General features: G+C 33.7%; 1 protein-coding gene across 8 annotated transcripts in view; it reads left to right on the top strand.

Moving 5' to 3' along the window:
• Positions 1-17,901, top strand: part of STXBP5 (syntaxin binding protein 5) — a 179,732-nt gene that overhangs the window by 20,809 nt on the left and 141,022 nt on the right. For all 8 annotated transcript variants that reach the window (XM_081296618.1, XM_081296620.1, XM_081296621.1 and 5 more), the window contains exon 4: positions 14,431-14,512. In XM_081296618.1, coding sequence (XP_081152744.1) covers positions 14,431-14,512 — 82 coding nt within the window. The remainder of the gene's footprint in view (positions 1-14,430; positions 14,513-17,901) is intronic.

The raw sequence follows: 17,901 nt of genomic DNA on the forward strand, positions 1-17,901 counted from the left end.
TCATAGAATGCATTGGAAGTGTCTCCCTTCCCCTTCTATTTCATGAAATAATTTGAGGAGAATTGTTAGTATTTCTTTAAAGTTCTGGTAGAATTTATCTGAGAATCCATCTGGTTCTGCGCTTTTCTTTATTGAGAGACTTTTTATTACTCCTCTGATCTCGTTGTTTCTTGTTGTTCTGTTTAGATTTTGTGTATCCTCTTGATTCAATTTTGACAGGTCTTATGTGTCTATAAATTTGTCTGTATCTTCTAGATTTTCCAATTTATTGGAATAAAATTTTCAAAACAACTCCTAGTTGATTCTTTGGATATTAGTCATGTCTGTTGTGATTTCTCCCTTTTTACCTATAATTATTATTAACTTGGATCTTTTCTCTGTTTCTTTTGGTTAGTCTGGCTGAGTCTTTATGAGTTTTATTTATCTCTGTCTCTCTTTAAAAGGACCAACTCTTTGTCACTTCAATCCTTTGTAGTTTTTAATTCTCTACTAATTAACTTCATTTCATATTTTAATTATTTTTTTTCTCCTACTGGCTTTAAGTTTGTTTGTTCTTGTTTTTCTAGGAACTTGAGATGCACCATTAGGTTCATTTGAGATCTTTCTTTTGTTGTTGTTGTTATTGGGGGATGTTTTATAATTTTTAATGTGAGAACTCAATAGCTACAAATTTTCCTGTTAGAATTGTCTTCATAGTGTCCAAGAGATTCTGGTGTGGTATATTTTTAATCTCATTTGATAGTGATAATTTTAAAATTTCTCCCCTCATGTCTTCTGTAGTCTAGTCATTGTTCAAGAGTGTGTTGGTCTAACTCCATGTGCCAGTATAATTTCTGTAGTTATTTTTCTGGGATTTCTAATTTCATTCCATTATGAACTAATAAGATAAAATTATATTGATTTTTTTTTTTAAATTTGGTATGTGTGTATGAGTGTGTGTATATATTTGCTACAACTTGCATTGTGACCTACAGTATGCTCTGTTTTGGAGAAAATTTCATGAACATCTGAGATGAAAATACATTCAGCTATGGTTGAATGAAGTATTCTGTCCATGTCTGTTGGATCCAAATGACTTATGGCATTTTTTAGGTTGGAACTAAGTATCTGTTGTTTTTGAATCTATATGACCTGTGTATTGGTGATAGAGAAGTGTTGAAATCACCTAGTATTATTTTGTTGAAATCCTTCTGAACCTTTATGTTGAGTAGTGTTTGTTTTGTGGAATTAGGTGCACTTTTGTTTGAGGCATGTGTATTTAATATTTCCATCTCCTTGTTTTATTCCCTTTACTAGTATGGAGTTACTTTCTCAGTCTTATTAGTTTTTTTGGCTATGCACTTTTCCTGTTTATTATTGGACTCAGTTTGCACAGAATATCATTTTTAATTCTTTCACTTTCAGTCAGTGAATGTTTTTGCTTTTGAGGTTTGTCTTTTGCAAGCGATGTATACTTGGGCCATAGTTTTTAATCCAATCAGGTAGTCTGTTTTTTCACTGAAGAGTTGAGAACATTTACTTTCAGTGTTATTATAGAGCTTTATTTTTCCCTACAATTTTAATTCATTTGTAATGTTTAATCCAATCCTAATTCTCATTTTCTTAGCTACTTGTCTAATGAAATTCATTTATTCAGAAGCTTGAAATTTTGTTTTTAAATGTTTGTGTGTGTAGTATTCCTTTGTGTATTTTTTGTAATGCTGGCTTAGTAGTCATGGATTCTCTAGCTTATGCTTTTCTTAGAAGATTGTTATTTCTCCTTTGATTGTGAAGAATAGCTTTGCTAGCTGTAGTAATCTTGGTTGGAAATTATTTTCTTTCAGGGCTTGGAATATATTGTGCCAAGCCCTCCTGACTTTTAGAGTCTTCACTCAGAAATCATAAGTTATTCTGATTGTCATGCCTGTAAATGTGACCTGATGTTTTTCTCCTGAAGCTTTTCAAATTCCATTCATGTTCTGTATATTAGGCATTTTAATTATAATATGTCTTGGAGAAGTTCTTGTTTGATCTTTCATATTTGGGGTTCTGAATGCCTCCTGTATCTAGATGTCTGTATCATTCACAAGGGTTTGAAAATGTTTTTGAAATTATTTCACTGAAATGATTATCCATGTCCTTAGCTTGTGTCTTGGATCTCTCTTCAATGCCAATGATTCTTGTACTTGATGCTTAATATTGTCCCAGATTTCTTGTATATTCTTATCATGATAATTTAGTTTCTTTTCTTATTGTTGACTGAGTTTTCAGATTCATATACCTTGTCTTTAGTGCCTAAAATTCTGTCTTCCATGTGATCAAATCTGTTGGTGAGATTTTCAACTGAATTTTTCTTTATTTATTGAGTCTTTATTTTCAGGATTTCTGTTTGTTTCTTTTTTAGAATCTCTCTCTTTATTGAAATACTCTATCATATTCTTCATTTTCTCCCTTTGTTCATTCCTTAGATCTTCTTTTAGTTCATTAGTGATTTTTACCCATCAACTTTCTGAATTCTTTATCAGGTATTTCTGTTACATTGGTGTCTATGGGGTCAGCTGTTAGAACTTTGGGGATATCTTATTCCCTTTTTTCTCATGATGAAGTTCTCTGATTTTGTCATAATGGCTGATATGATTGATTATCTCTTCTACTGTTATACAAGGGACTTTTCAGTGAGCTGCTTTCTTTTTACCAAGTGTTCCAGGCTGAACATATATCAAAGTGCCAGTACTCTCACTCAACATAATCCTGCTGCTGTGTCCAGTTTAGAGCACCAGTTTGAAAAGAGTCATAATCACCAGTAACTAGGACCATTTCAGAACAAAGCCACAAGCTAATAAAACCTTAGTGAAAATGTTCTCCACAGTTCACTAATCAAAGTAGAAGAGGAGAATAGTGTTCTAGAATAGATTGAGAAATTAGGTATTAAGATATCATCCATCTGGCATTTTAAGCAAGAATTTCAAAATGACTTTTAAAATCTTTGATCAACTGTTCTCTCACTTCTTTGATTCTGGACTGTGGAAAAGTAAATATTTGCTGCTTAGTTCCACTCCACCATCTAGAGACATGTCTCTTAGTTAATAATGAAACTCCACTTCTCTTTTTGATTCTTTCTTAGAATTTTTGTCTGTGCTTATATTGCCCATCTATTCTTTCTGTGTCTTGACTGTGTTTTTCTATAAAGAAGTCTTCACAAGTGTTTTTCAGACCCTCCTCTTTATCCCACTTTAAATGGATTAGATAGAATGACATTTGAGGGGGCTGGAGTTGCATTCCTTCCTTCCACCTCAAAGACTTGGGCCAACTGGAATTGGGTATTTTTCTTCCTGCAGGTTTGTTAGGCTTAGGTAAAACCCCAGAGGGAGACTTGATAAAATTATGTCTTCTAATGCAGACCTATTCTATGTTATTCTATTCATTTTTCTCGTTTCCTATGCTAAAAGCAGGAGAGGATTTTTCTCCCGATATTCACTATGATAACTTGCTTTATCTCCTGGAGGTAAAACTCATAAAATTGTCTGGACTGGGAGAGCTGAGGCTGTAGCTCAGTGGTAAAGTGCTTGCCTTGCATGTGTGAGGCACTGGGTTCAATCCTCAGCACCACATAAAAATAAATAAAGATACTATGTGTTCGTTCATCTACAACTGAATAAATATTTTTTAAAAACAGTGTATGGACTGGGTCCTTCTGGAGTTGTGATTTTTCAGCCATGTCTGCTCTGAGCCTCTAGCAATTCATCAATTACAGTGCTACTTTCCTTACCCTGGCACTGGTTTCCACAAACTTTCTGCTTCTGGGTTTCTGCTTCCGTAAATTGCGATTCTCTGTTAACCTGTTGCTTCTTCCAACTGTGATGCAGTGGTTTGTTTTGTGACCTCATTTTGCATATAGCTCTAAGAAGAGTTGTTGATTGTACAGTTTGTTCAGCTTTTTACTTCTTCTTAGGACAGTAATGGCTTCTAAGCTTCTTACCTGCTAGAAGTCTATGTTAATTTTTATTGGTGAAAAAATACATAATATGCAAATAATGTTTTTTTCTTTTTCTTCTCTTTTTTTTGGTACTAGAGATTGAACCCAGTGGCACTCCACAGTGAGAAACATCCTTGGCCATTAAAAAAAAATTTTTTCTTTTCAAAATTTTGAGACAGTCTTATTAATTGCCTAGGTTGGCCTCAAACTGGTGATTCTCCTGCCTTGTCCTCTCTGGTAGCTAGAATAACAGGCCTGTGCCACCACTCTTGATATTATGGTTTAGAACTAAAAATGTCCCCCAAAGAGCTCATGCGTTAGGCAGTGTAGCAGTGTTCAGAGGTGAAAAGTTTTGAGTTAGTAGAACTGTAACCTCATCAGTGGATTAATCCATTTGATGGATTAGTAATTTGAATGGACTACTGGGTGGTAACTGTAGGTAGGTGCAGCATGACAGGAGAAAGTAGGCCACCGGATGTGTGGCCTTCAACTATATCTGTCCCTAGGTACTTCCTCTGTTTGTTTCCTGACTGACATGAACTAAGCAGCTTTCTTCCATCATGCCCTTCCACCATTATATTTTACCTCATCTCGGTCCCATAGCAATGGAGTTGGCTGACTGTGGAATAAAACTCTGATCGAAGCCATGAGCCCCAAATAAACTTTTCTGACTTTAAGTTGCCGTGGTTAGGTTTTATGGTTACAGGATGAAAAGTTGACTGACATACCCACCTCAAGAAGAGGTTTTAAAACTGATGTTTTTCAAGTAGATGAAAGTATACAATAGGGGTATGATATCTAAATGTTATTTCACAAAGGCTTTGTGTGGCAAGTATTTCAATATAGAAAACAAAATGATCTTCACTTTATTAATCTTTGGCAAACACTAAACTGTTGTTTTGAGCATGTTTCTGTTATGGCAGTTAGTGGGAATCTATTAGAAATTTGAGAATTAAGAGTTTTGGGATATTAAGGAAATTCATGATTATTTTCTTTGAAGAAAGAAAATCAGAAATTTTATGCATCTCACAGGTGTGTGTGTGTGTGTGTGTGTGTATGTATATGTGTATTAGTGTATTAAAGAATGGAGTGTCTCATACATTATAATCATTTGTGGAGCTGAAAGGAAAAACAATACAAAACTTAGAAACACTGCCAAACATGTAGTTAGATTTCTTCTGTAGAGATTCTGATTCAGTGGTTCTGCATGGGGTATGACATTTGCAATTTTTTGTTTTTAAATCTCTATAAATACTTGTAATATAGAACCAGAGCTGAGTAATGCTGGTTTAAGTGTTTTAGTTTGGGTAGTATTATTCCTAGTGAGGCAATTGGTAGATATACACACATTCATTATTGTGTGTATAGAAAGGATGTTATTTGAAAGCAGTTACATCATCTTGAAACCTGTGGTAAGTGAGGAAATATGCGGATGATTTGCTTTGATTCTGTACTGCCTTTGGAGATAGAATTGCGAAACTGTGGTGTGTGGAATATTTGTAAAGAAACAGAGTTCCAGGATTGTGTTTTGGTGTTTTCCCTTCCTAGCAATTTATCACTGGCCTGAGAACCAGGAGCAAATGACCATGTAGTCTTATTATGAGGTTGAAAAGTCTAGTCTTTATTTTTTTATTTTTTATTAATTTTCAAAAATTGATATATGGCAGCAGAATGCTTTACAATTCATATAGCACATACAGAGCACAGTTTTTCATATCTCTGGTTGTATACGAAGTATATTCACACCAATTTGTGTCTTCATACATGTACTTGGATAATGATGACCATCACATTCCACCATCATTTCTAACTTCCTGCCCCCTCTCTTCCCCTCCCACCCCTCTGGCCTATCTAGAGTTCTTCTATTCCTCCCATGCTCACCCTCCCTACCCCACTGTGAATCAGCTCCCTTATATCAGAGAAAACATTGGGCATTTTTTTTTTTGAGGGGTGAGGGGATTGGCAAACTTCACTTAGCATTATCTTCCCAACTCCATCCATTTACCTGCAGATGCCATGATTTTATTCTCTTTTATTGCTGAGTAATATTCCATTGTGTATATATGACACATTTTTTTTATTCATTCATCTATTGAAGGGCATCTAGGTTGGTTCCATAGTTTAGCTATTGTGAGTTGAGCTGCTATAAACATTGATATGTCCATGTCCCTGTAGTATACTGTTTTTAAGTCCTTTGGGTATAGGCTGAGGAGAGGGACAGCTGGGTCAAATGGTGGTTCCATTCACAATTTTCCAAGAAATCTCCATACTGCTTTCCATATTGACTGCACCACTGTGCATTCCACCAGCAGTGTATGAGTATACCTTTCCACCCACATCCTCACCAACACTTACTGTTGTTTGTATTCATAATAGCTGCCAATCTGACTGGAGTGAGATGAAATGTTAGTGTGGTTTTGATTTGTATTTCTCTAATTGCTAGTGATGTTGAACATTTTTTCATGTATTTCTTGATTGATTGTATATCATCTTCTGAGAAGTGTCTCTTTATTGATTGGGTTATTTGTTGTTTTTTTGGTGTTTAGCTTTTTGGTTCTTTATATCCCCTAGAGATTAGTGCTCTATCTGATGTGGGAGGGGTAAAAATTTGCTCCCAAGATGTAGGCTCTTTATTCACCTCACAGATTATTTCTTTTGCTGAGAAGAAGCTTTTTAGTTTGAATCTATCTCATTTATTGATTCTTGATTTTAATTCATGCACCACAGAAGTCTTATTAAAGAAGTTGGGGTCTAATCCCACATGATGGAGATTAGGGCCTACTTTTTCTTCTCTTAGACACAGTGTCTCTGGTTTTATTCCTAGGTTCTTGATCCATTTTGAGTTGAGTTTGTACATGGTGGGAGATAGGGGTTTAATTCCTATTTGTTGCATATGGATTTCCAGTTTTCCCAGCACCGTTTGTTGAAGAGGATATCTTTTCTCCAGTGCATGTTCTTGGCCCCTTTGTCTAATATAAGATAATTGTAGTTTTGTGGGTTAGTCTCTGTGTCCTCTATACTGTTCCATTGGTCTACCAGTCTGTTTTGGTGCCAATACCATGCTGTTTTTGTTACTGTTGCCCTGTAGTATAGTTTAAGTTCTGGTATAGTGATGCCACCTGCTTTACTCTTCCTGCGAAGGATTGCTTTAGCTATTCTGTTATTTTTCCAGATGAATTTCATGACTGCTTTTTCTATTTCTAGAGCAATTAGATAGATGAAAGAAATCAAAGGGATATGTATAGGAAAAGAAGAACCCAAATTAGCACTATTTGCTGATGATATGATTCTATACCTAGAAGACCCAAAAAATTCCACCAGCAAACTTCTAGAACTAGTAAATGAATTCAGCAAAGTATCAGGATATAAAATCAACACCCATAAATCAAAGGCATTTTTGTATATCAGTGACAAATCCTCAGAAAGGGAATGGAGGAAAACTAGCCCATTTACAATAGCCTCAAAAAAAAAAAAAAAAAAAAAGAAAAAAAAAAAAAACCTTGGGAATCAACTTAACAAAAGAGGTGAAAGCTCTATACAATGAAAACTACAGACCCCTAAAGAAAGAAACACAGACGACCTTAGAAGATGGAAAGATCTACCTTGCTCATGGATAGGCAGAATTAATATTGTCAAAATGACAATACTACCGAAAGCACTGTACAGATTTAATGCAATTCCGATCAAAATCCCAATGGCATTCCTCATAGAAATAGAAAAGTCTAGTCTTAAGTTTGTAGTTGATCATAATATTGATTAGATGAAGAAGGCAGATGTTACCAGTTGAGAAAACTATATCACATACATATTATTTAGTTTTTACAAATCACTTTATGTCTTTTCATTTTTTTTCTAGCTACCTGTTGTTTATTGTTTTATTTTTTTAACTGGTTATATTATTTTAATAAGATAATATATGATCTATTACCCTTTTGTCAATTTTATTTATTTCTCATAACTGTGGAATTATAGATGAAATCAAACTTTCAGATGCTAAGTGATTTATGTCCACACAAAATAAGTGAGAACATTAGTCATGTTCTAAAGCACATCATCCTCTTTTCACTTAACAAATGATTTTATAGTATTCTTTGATTATATTACAGTGATATTTCTATTTTAACTTTCTAATTTAATAATAATCCCATGGCTAAATTTCTTTAAGACTTATGCCATTAAAAGTAATCTCTCTCTCTCTCTCTCTCTCCCCCCATCTGTATATGTGTACACACACACACACACACACACACACATACACACACATATATATATTTTTTTCACTGACCTTTTATTTACAGAGTAGTAAGGGAGTTCAGAGTAGCAACACCTTGAAGGTTTACCAGAATATTTAAACAGGCATAAAGCATCCTATTTGCTAAAAGTATAAGAATGTACTGAAAGGAACAGTAACACAGGTAACTGTTGTTTCTGATGGTTTAAAATTGTGCTCTTGGGTTTGTCCTCTGTTGTAACAGGAGGGAACAATTTGCCCTTAAAAATCCTTGGATTCGAAACAGAATATGTTTTCTAAGTTACCCTCACAGAATAATACTGTAGAATAATTTATTACTCACTTAAGAGTTCATGGAAAATATAGTCATCCTTATGCTTCAGACTTTACAGGGTAAAAATGTGTATTTTCAGAAACTGCATAGAAGTTCTCTGGTTGGTTTTTATTTTAATATACTAGAATCTTCTCTTCCTAGGTTGAAAAAAAATTGAATATGTCACTTCAGTAGAGATTAGGATAATGCCATTGCTTTCATTTCCTCTTTTTAGTTGACTGGAACTGATGAAAAGATACTCTTGAATATCTTTAAATCTTTATAAATCTTAATAATTTACTAAGTATATACTATACCACTCTTGATATTATTACATTCTGCAGAAAAGTAGAGGTTGTCAAAATATGTATGTCATCCATTTTCATAACACATAGTGGTAGTGACAGCAGTGAAAATTTGCCCAGGAGCTATACTTTCAGAACCTATCACTGCCTGGTCCCTTTGCCTGCTTCCTTTTAGTACTCTTTGATTCTACCTTGCTGACAGTACAGTATAAACCCCGGAAGCTAGGATGAGCAATAAGGGGAACTAGTGCTATGACTGTAATAGCAATCCAACAAATGATTGGAAGGTAAAATGAATGGGCTAGAAAAATAGTTTCATGGAATTTTAGAAATGTATATTTCATGGAGATATAATGGGCCCTAGAAACAATTTAGATTAATCTGCTGGTAAAGGCAAGACTGTAACATCTTTCCACTAACCCATACTGTTTTTCTGAAAAGTGAGCTAATATTAGACCTAAGAAGCGGTGACTAGATAGAAGCATGTGTTTAGAAAAGATCATTCATTCATAAATATTTATTGAGTCTTTCCTAGGCTTTTGGGCTATAAAGAGAGCTTATTACCATGTTCCTATTACTTGAGATTGTCCTAGAAGCTCACTAGCCTATAGGCTGGATCTTAGTGGATAAGCTATTCAGTCTTTCACCATTAAGTATGATGTTAGCTTAGCTGTGACTTTTTCATAGATGTCCTTTGTTACATTGAAGAAGTTTTCTTCTATTCCTGGTTCTATTGAGTGGTTTATCATGAAAAAGGATTGATTTTTGTCTATAAATTTTTATGCCCATTGAAATGACAATGTGATTTCTGTCCTTTATTCTACTAACATAGTATATTTCATTAATCCTGCAAGCTTTTTTCTCTCCCCCACCATCTCTCTCTCTAACATATTGTATTATCTTTAGTAAGATGATGTTTGATATACTAAACTTTTTTTTATGCAGAGAATTGAATCCAGGACTTCATAAATACTAAGTATGTATTCCACCACTGAACTAAACCCAAGACTCCATTTGTTTGTTTGCTGCTTTATTGCTCTCACATGGCTCTAGTCTCTAAATATTTAGACATGAAGCGTATGCAAGAAGGTAGTTTGGGGCTGGTGCTGTGGCTCACCGGTAGAGCATTCGTCTCCCATGTTTGAGGCCCTGGGTTCGATCCTCAGCACCACATAAATAAAAAAAGGTATTGTGTCCACCTACAACTAAAAAAATATTATAAAAGAAGGATGGTAGTTTCTAAATTGAAATATAGAATTTCATTTTACTTACCCTAATGGGACACATTGATTTGTTATTAAAATTAATATTTAATATTAGACCCTGAGCTAATATGAAAAATGAGTGTATTGTATTTTTTGATTGGAATATTGTGTACCATTCTTATGAGCTTCACAGTACAATAATGAAATACGTAAGCCATTTACCTTAGAAAAAGTTTATTTAGCTCATGATTCTAAATTTTCCAGTCCAAGTTCAGATGGCCACATTTCCATGGGCCTCTCTGCTGGATGGCAATAGCAGGGAGTATGTGACTGATCAGACCTCTCATAAGCCAGAAAGCAAAGAAAGACTGAGAGACAAAGGTCCCACTGTCCCTTTAAGGGTATGACCCCAGCTACCTAAGGATAACCACTTACTTGGTTTATCATGTTTACTTGTTACTAAAAGTTACATTTGGTCCAATTTTATAGTATTAGAACAATCTGAGTTTTTTAGCTACTCATATGTAAAATATGGATAATAAATCTCTTCTATGTTCATTCTCCCAATTTTAAGGTGACTTACGGTAAGGTAGGAAGTGACAAATTTACATGTGAAATTCAGCTCTTAACATACATTTTTTTTTTTTTTTTTGTATAATAAAGCTTGGTGATTTACACAGTAGGTTCTGAAATTAGATTATCTGGGGTCAGTTTTCTTAACTAACATACAAATTACCTTGGACAGTTTACTTATTGTACCTGACTCTTCTCATTTATTAAAAACAACTTGTCACAGAATTACTATTGTGAAGTAATACATCCATAGTTATTGACACCTATCGAATGTTTCATAAATCTCAATGATGATGATAATGGATGATGGATATAAGGATATTCTAGTTCCTCCTTTATCACTCCCTTCTTAACCAGTCACCCAGCCAACATCATAACAGCAACAACAATAGTCAATTTAGGCAATTGGATACATGTTTATTTTTAAATTGATGTATAGTTCTATAAGTAAACAAGCTTTTTGTTTCTGCTCATCAGTGTTGTATACTTCTTCCTGATGGTTCCTACTTAATTTCTAGTTTCATTGTGCGTTTTACTTCTATAATTATTTTCCCCTATTGTTTATGTGTCTCAATTAACTAACCTTAACATTCAAAGTCTCTGCTCCCAGTATATTTTAACTTTGGCTTCTGCATCTCCTCTTCATAAGTGTGACTGTTATCAATGGTGCTTTTTTGGACAAGGACCATGAATGTAACTGTACAAGAAGTATCTGCCATATGACATGGGTCAGATAAATTAACTGGTTCTTCCCAGAAACAAAGATGACTAACAAGATTAGGTAGATATCATAGCTCTGGATAGGCAAGCAGTAGAAAAATTGAGGACACAAAGTTATCTTAGGATGATGGTACCATTTTGAAAAAATTATATTGGAATTCAGAGTTATAAGGTGAGACAGTGTACTAAGATAAGATTTATTGTTAGCTTTGCCTTAGAGTTGATTCATACATGTATAAAAAGTATATATCAGAATAATATTTCGCCATTTAACAAATATATTTATACCATTACTCAATATGTACTCTTCTTTTGATTCATCTTCATTTTAATGTAAAATTTTTTGCTTTTTCATTTAATTATAAAGAATGTATCCATGATATATGGAAATAATATACCAAGCAGATCTTTTTTATAGTTTTTGGCCATTTTCCAATAAGAATTTTAACTCTCAGTGTTGTTAGTATTAGGAAGAACCACATGTAGCAGAAGCAGTAATCACCATAGGTGTAAAAGGATGTGAATGTTTGTTTCTGTGGCATGCTGTTTGGTGATCTGATATTCAAAATTGACATTTTCTTATAATGGCACCTTCACTGTAAAATAACATTTAGTTTTAGGTTATATAAAGAACTTGTTATTTAATATTTGTTATTTTAATAAATAACAAATTAGTTTGCTATTAGATTAATAAGTCTCATCTTTACTTCACAGATTACAACGTTGAAAGTTACAATAATTCTCATTATATTACAGCAGATAATGGCAGAACTGGCATATGAACTGACTTGAAATTAGAGATCTTCCATTCTCACTGTGTCTCAGATGTTCCTGTGGCACCTAAAATAAATAAATAAGCAAATTAACTAAATAACTGACCTACCCACCCAGGCATCTTCTCTGGCAATATGTTTGCAGTGGTTCTAGAATTCTAACATGATAACAAGATTGAGAACTCTGTACTCTATAGTTTGTGTTTTTCCATGCTAAAATTTCCCATCATAACTGTAGATGATTGAGAAGGAATAACATTTTTTATGAATGTTGAACTTGAATTTCACAGCCAATATCTTTTAAGATGTGTTTAAACAATTAAGCTAGAAATAATTTTTTCCACTTATACAGGATGATTTTTTTCTATATTTTTATCGATGCACTATAGTTCTACATAATGGTGGGATTTATTGTTACATACATGCATTCAACATAACCATATAATACGGCCAATATCATCCCTGAGTATTTTCCCTTTCCTTACACTTCTCCCGCTCCATGATTCCTTTCCTCTACTCTACTGATCTCCTTTCAGTTTTCGTGAGATCCCTGCTCCACTTTTTTTTTTTCCTTTTCCTCTCTAGCTTCCACATGTGCAAGAAACATATGGCACTTGAACACCTTAGTTTGGCTTATTTCCCTTTCTGTAAAGCTCTCAATTTCCGTCCATTTTCTTGTAAATGACACTTTCATTTTCCTTTATGACTAAAAAGAACATTGTGTATATATTCCACATTTTCTTTTATCTATTCATCCACTAATGGACACCAAGTCTGGTTCCAGATAAACTGGAAATCTTAAATCTGGGTAGTTAGAGCTGTTTTATTCAAGAGAAACAACTCTGAATCCATACTCAAAGGAAAGGTCATGGGCTAACATCAGAAGATTAGTAAAGTGATATATATTTTGTGATAATATTAAGATGAATATATTTTTTATGATTCTCCATAGTATCTCACAATTTTTACATTAGTTTTCCTGGTCTGCTCAGAAAAATTTAACTAACTCGATTCATGTAAAAAGAATTTTAAAATATAGTCATTGATGCAAAAATAATTTAGCTGAAAAGATTAGAATTAGTCTCACTGTAATGATCTGTCTTGTCACCTGAGAAAAGAAATGTGTGAACAGGCATGTAGACATTTCTATTGACTTTTGATGTGATTTGCATAGTGCCAATACTAGCAATTTGAAATCTGGTTTCTGTAGTTGCATTTGTACTGGTGTGTCAAACACTATTACAATTATCAATACTGCTAATAACAGTAATTCTAGGTTTTGAGTATAAGCTAAGCATACTCAAATCAGGCTGTAAAGTTATGAAATAGAAGTTAATTGTATAAAATAGAAAAAAACCCTACTGAAAATAAATATTACCTAGGAAAATGTCTAGAAATCAAATGGGAGAAGCACAAATTGAACCTATGCTACAATTTAATTTTTTATTAAGCCCTAGATTAATAAAATGTCTGTATTCCTGGATTTGAATTTGTAGAGAGAGTTATAATTTTATTAAATCCCACCAAAGATTTTTATTTTGGTTACTATTAGTATTTATTAAGTAGTGAAAATTGGATTAGTGTATTAACATGTTAAAATGATCAAGATTATGAAGGTGAAATGTATTTAACTGCACACAGGGGATTCTATTGAGTGTATAGCCTTTTTTGTTCCGTTTTATTGATTAGCATACCTATTATGAATGTAGGGCTAGGGGTACATCTTAGTGGTAGAGTTTGTCCTTAACATGACAGTGACCCTAGGTTTGAGCTCCAGCACTGGGGGGAAAAAAGTGAACACCTTGGAACCATGTTGCATATTCACATTCCTTCTCTTTTACTTTGTAGTTGTGTGACTTGGGTCAAGTTATGTAATTTCTCTGTACTTCAGTTTCTTTATCATAGGGAATATTAATATATTCTTCCATGGGTTATGAGGATTAAAATATTTAATATAATGAAACATGTTTATAATAATGGGTGGCACATAAAAAATGTTATATAAATGTTTTCTGTTACATGAAAATTTTAAAAGGAAAAAAAAGATTTTGGGCCAGAGTAAAATATTTTAACTATTTCGTGTTTTTCCATATTGCTGAATTTAATACTTCATTTTTTTACTAGAAGGATCTATTTTCTTATTTCTTTTAGAACTGTAATCGGTGAGCCTTCTGATTATCGACAGAAACTAATTAATGTGTAGTAAACCTAACTCTAAATCTCCACCTCATTAAGTGCCCTCTATTATTAAATATCAGGTTATCAAAATACTTATTAGTTTGTTATAACTTATCAATTTCTCTAAAGAAAAAAAGGCCACACATATCAAAAACTCCTTAATGGAATTTATGATAGCTTTGGTCGTCCGGGAGTAGAATGTTATTGCCAACATGACAGTGGAGCTGCTGTAATTCAGCTCCAGTTCCTGATTAATGAGGTTAGTGAATTATCTTAATCATTCCTTTTTATATTTGAAATTGGGCTACATCTGGTCTTTCAGTTTTTTTGTATGCATTCACATTTAAATATTTGAACAAAAATTAATATATTGTGGGTTGGAGATAACTGTAATTTAGTTTTAGTCATCATTGTGGAGAGTTGCATGATGTATTTCTCAAAATAGAGTTGCAAACAGAAGGGAATAAGGTTAAATTTTTTTTTGGTACTAGATGCTGCATTTAATTTTATTTCAGGGATATTTAAAGTTGTATAACAAAGTCTATATTAAAAATTAATAAAATAAGAATCCTGTTATAAGTAATAGAATTCCTTTAATAGATTACTTTGACCTTTTCTCTTTGTTTCTTTCTTTGTTTCTCTCTCTCTCTCTCTCTCTCTCTCTCTCTCTCTCTCTCTCTCTCTGTTGGGGATTGAACCCAGAGCCTTGCACATGCTAGGCAGTGTTCTCTTGATCTGCATCCCCAGCCCTAATGAATTGCTTTGAAATACTACCAGAAAGAAGCCAATTTTCATTTTAAAGTGGATATTGCTTCAAGTTGTGCTGCTTATTTGTTGAAGTAATTGATAATCCCCTTCTTTTTGAATTTACTATATAGAAAGAGATAGAGTAAACAACATTTTATTAGCTCAGGAAACGCTGTGCTTGCAGATTTTAGAACAACATGAGCAGCTCTGAGAATAGATCTTCACTGTAAGTGGCAACAGGCAAGGAAAGATGGTCGTAGAAGGAAAGATGAGAAATTTCTCCAGAAAGGGCTCTGATGAACTCCTTAGATTTGAGGATAGTTTGTGAACGTTGTTTTTTCCCCAAATCCTTAAGATACCTCTGGATTTTGATGAATATTCATGTCAGAATTTAAGAAATGTTTTCATGGAAGTAAAATTCTAAAGATGACAAAAAATTAAGTAAAACTATCATACTAATAATTTGTAATTGTGTAATTTTTTTAGGGTCTGAGTGTTATAGATAAGACGATGCTTTCTAGTAAAAGGAGAGTGTGTACTTTATGTATGTTAGATAGCTTTCCAATTGTCATGTTATAGCAGTAGGACCTACATAAAAGAGTTACCCCTCAGAATTTAGAAGGTGGAAAGGACTGGGAGATATGGTTTGATGTATATCTTATTTTGACAGCTATTTTAATCATTCCGAATTGGATGAAAAACTCTTATTTTAAATGGGGAGACTTTAAGATTTCTCATAATAACATAAAGGATTGGGATTGCAAATCTTTTGAAATTAATATAAAAGGTATCTAACTTTTCCTTGACTTACATAGCCCAATCTTAGAAACTGGTGAGGGGCAATGTGGGGTTTAAAGACATACACACTTACAAGGAGAAACCTGGGACCAGTTGGTACACCAAACTCTGATAGAAGAACAAAGACCCAGAGCTAGTACAGCAGATTTTTTATATAGGTTTTATCATCAAAAGGTTATTTGTGGGAATGTTTCTGCAAAGCAGACAACTTGAATGTCGCGGCTCTTGTGGTTATCTTGTTATGCTCAGAATTCTCCTTCACTGATGACAGGTGTCTGAGCTCAAAGTTAAGACTGATGTAGTTCTGTGCCTTTGCACAGAGCTTCCTCATGCAGGGCATCACTATAGCAACTAGGCAATCTTATCCTGCAACTTTGTGCAAAAATTCCCAGCACAAGCACAGCCATAGCCACAGCCACAAGGCAGTCAGAGACCATGATATAAGTCACCACTTTCTGCATCTCCCCCTTTTTAATTTTTTAAATGTAATCTATGCCTGTCTACTCTGAAGTACTGGAACTAGAACTTGTCCGACAAGCTTGTAGCTGACCACGAGAAAACAACACAGAATAAAGAGCAAGGAAACAAGTCCTAAGAGATGCCATGCAGTATGTTTTAGCATGTTTTAATAATTGAAACCATTCAAATCATCTAACAGCTTTTTGTGTAAAACTGGTGGAAGATAACACAGGAATCTTACTTTTTTGCATGACTTGGATGTAACGGTGTAGTTGTAAAAGATATAAATTCACATTGTTATGATTCCAAATTCACAATAGATGTATCTTTATCTTTTCCCAATCCCATTAGGAGATATAGTATGGAACAGGTGTTAGTTACACAAATAAACTAATAAACAACACGGCATCATAATTGTTGTCTGACCTTAAGACTTTGTATCTGATCACCCAAGACTACTACAATAGCCTCTAAGGCATTCACCTTAGCTTCAAGTTTATTATCAATAGTCTGTTGATCCTGGAGTTCTCTTGAAATATTTTGTGCCAAAGCATTGGTGATGGGGAGTGCTATCTACCCCATTTCCTTTTTTTTAAATTAAATATAATCTACTACTTGTTTTTTATCTTGGTCTTATTCTTCCCTTTGAGTAAGGGAACCCTTACTGCTGTAAGGGGAAATGGGCAATGACAACTCTGGCTCTTTCAGGCTGACGGGGCGACATGGGGCAAGCAGTTTGGGTTTCCCTTTTAGGAATGTTTTGGGTCAGTCGAAGGGTCTATGGTAAAAGTCTGGTTTGTAAAGAACAGGTTGTAAAGTCATCTGGGAGGTGGGTGCTTCTATCAGAGAAACAAGAAGACATGAGTATTGGAATGATATTAATACAAAATAAATGAATATGACCATGAAAATAAGGACTAGCAGTTTTTTTTTACAAGAGTAAAAACATTTTTAGTTTGTATAATAGCTATGAACCAAGAAACATATTTTTTGCAATTTCAGACCTTTACTTAGCTATATATTATATTTCCTCCTTATTTTAAAATCACAGTAATTCTTATAAAAATGCATATTTCTTTAATTTACTTCAAATGAACTTGAGTGGTTATCCTAACATGGAATAAGGTGAGAGGCAGAGCTTTTTAACTCAAGTGAGGTGGCCTCTTGATAAATCTTAGGTAAGGTGTTTTATTTCTGAAACTGATCCTTATTTCTTCCTCAAATATTATTTGACAACATTTTCATATGTCATTTCCTGGGCCTATATGAATCAGTTAACATAATTTCACATTAAACTGAAACATGAATCAAACAGGCTAAGAGAGCTTTTAACCCCATTTGTGGGAAAGTGGCAAAATTTCTTCATATCCCATATTTTCAACCTTTAAATAAACCAGTCTCTCCTTATTGTCTTCCAAAAATGTATTAAAGTGCCCATCCCAAAGTAAAGAGTAACACAAAATTTTACAACTTATGACAGATTATTTTTATCTAATTATAGAACATCAAATGACATAAATAAAAATTTAAGTTTGCAAAAGACCAGTGTTACAGACAACTTTAGATGTAGAACAACAGCATGGTAAAGTGTTCTCCTAAACCTTTTATTTAAAGACTTGTATTCTTGGGGGACATGAATATATC

Source organism: Spermophilus citellus (genome assembly GCF_964194105.1).
Source record: "Spermophilus citellus genome assembly, chromosome: 5".
NCBI classification, from domain to species: Eukaryota; Metazoa; Chordata; class Mammalia; order Rodentia; family Sciuridae; genus Spermophilus; species Spermophilus citellus.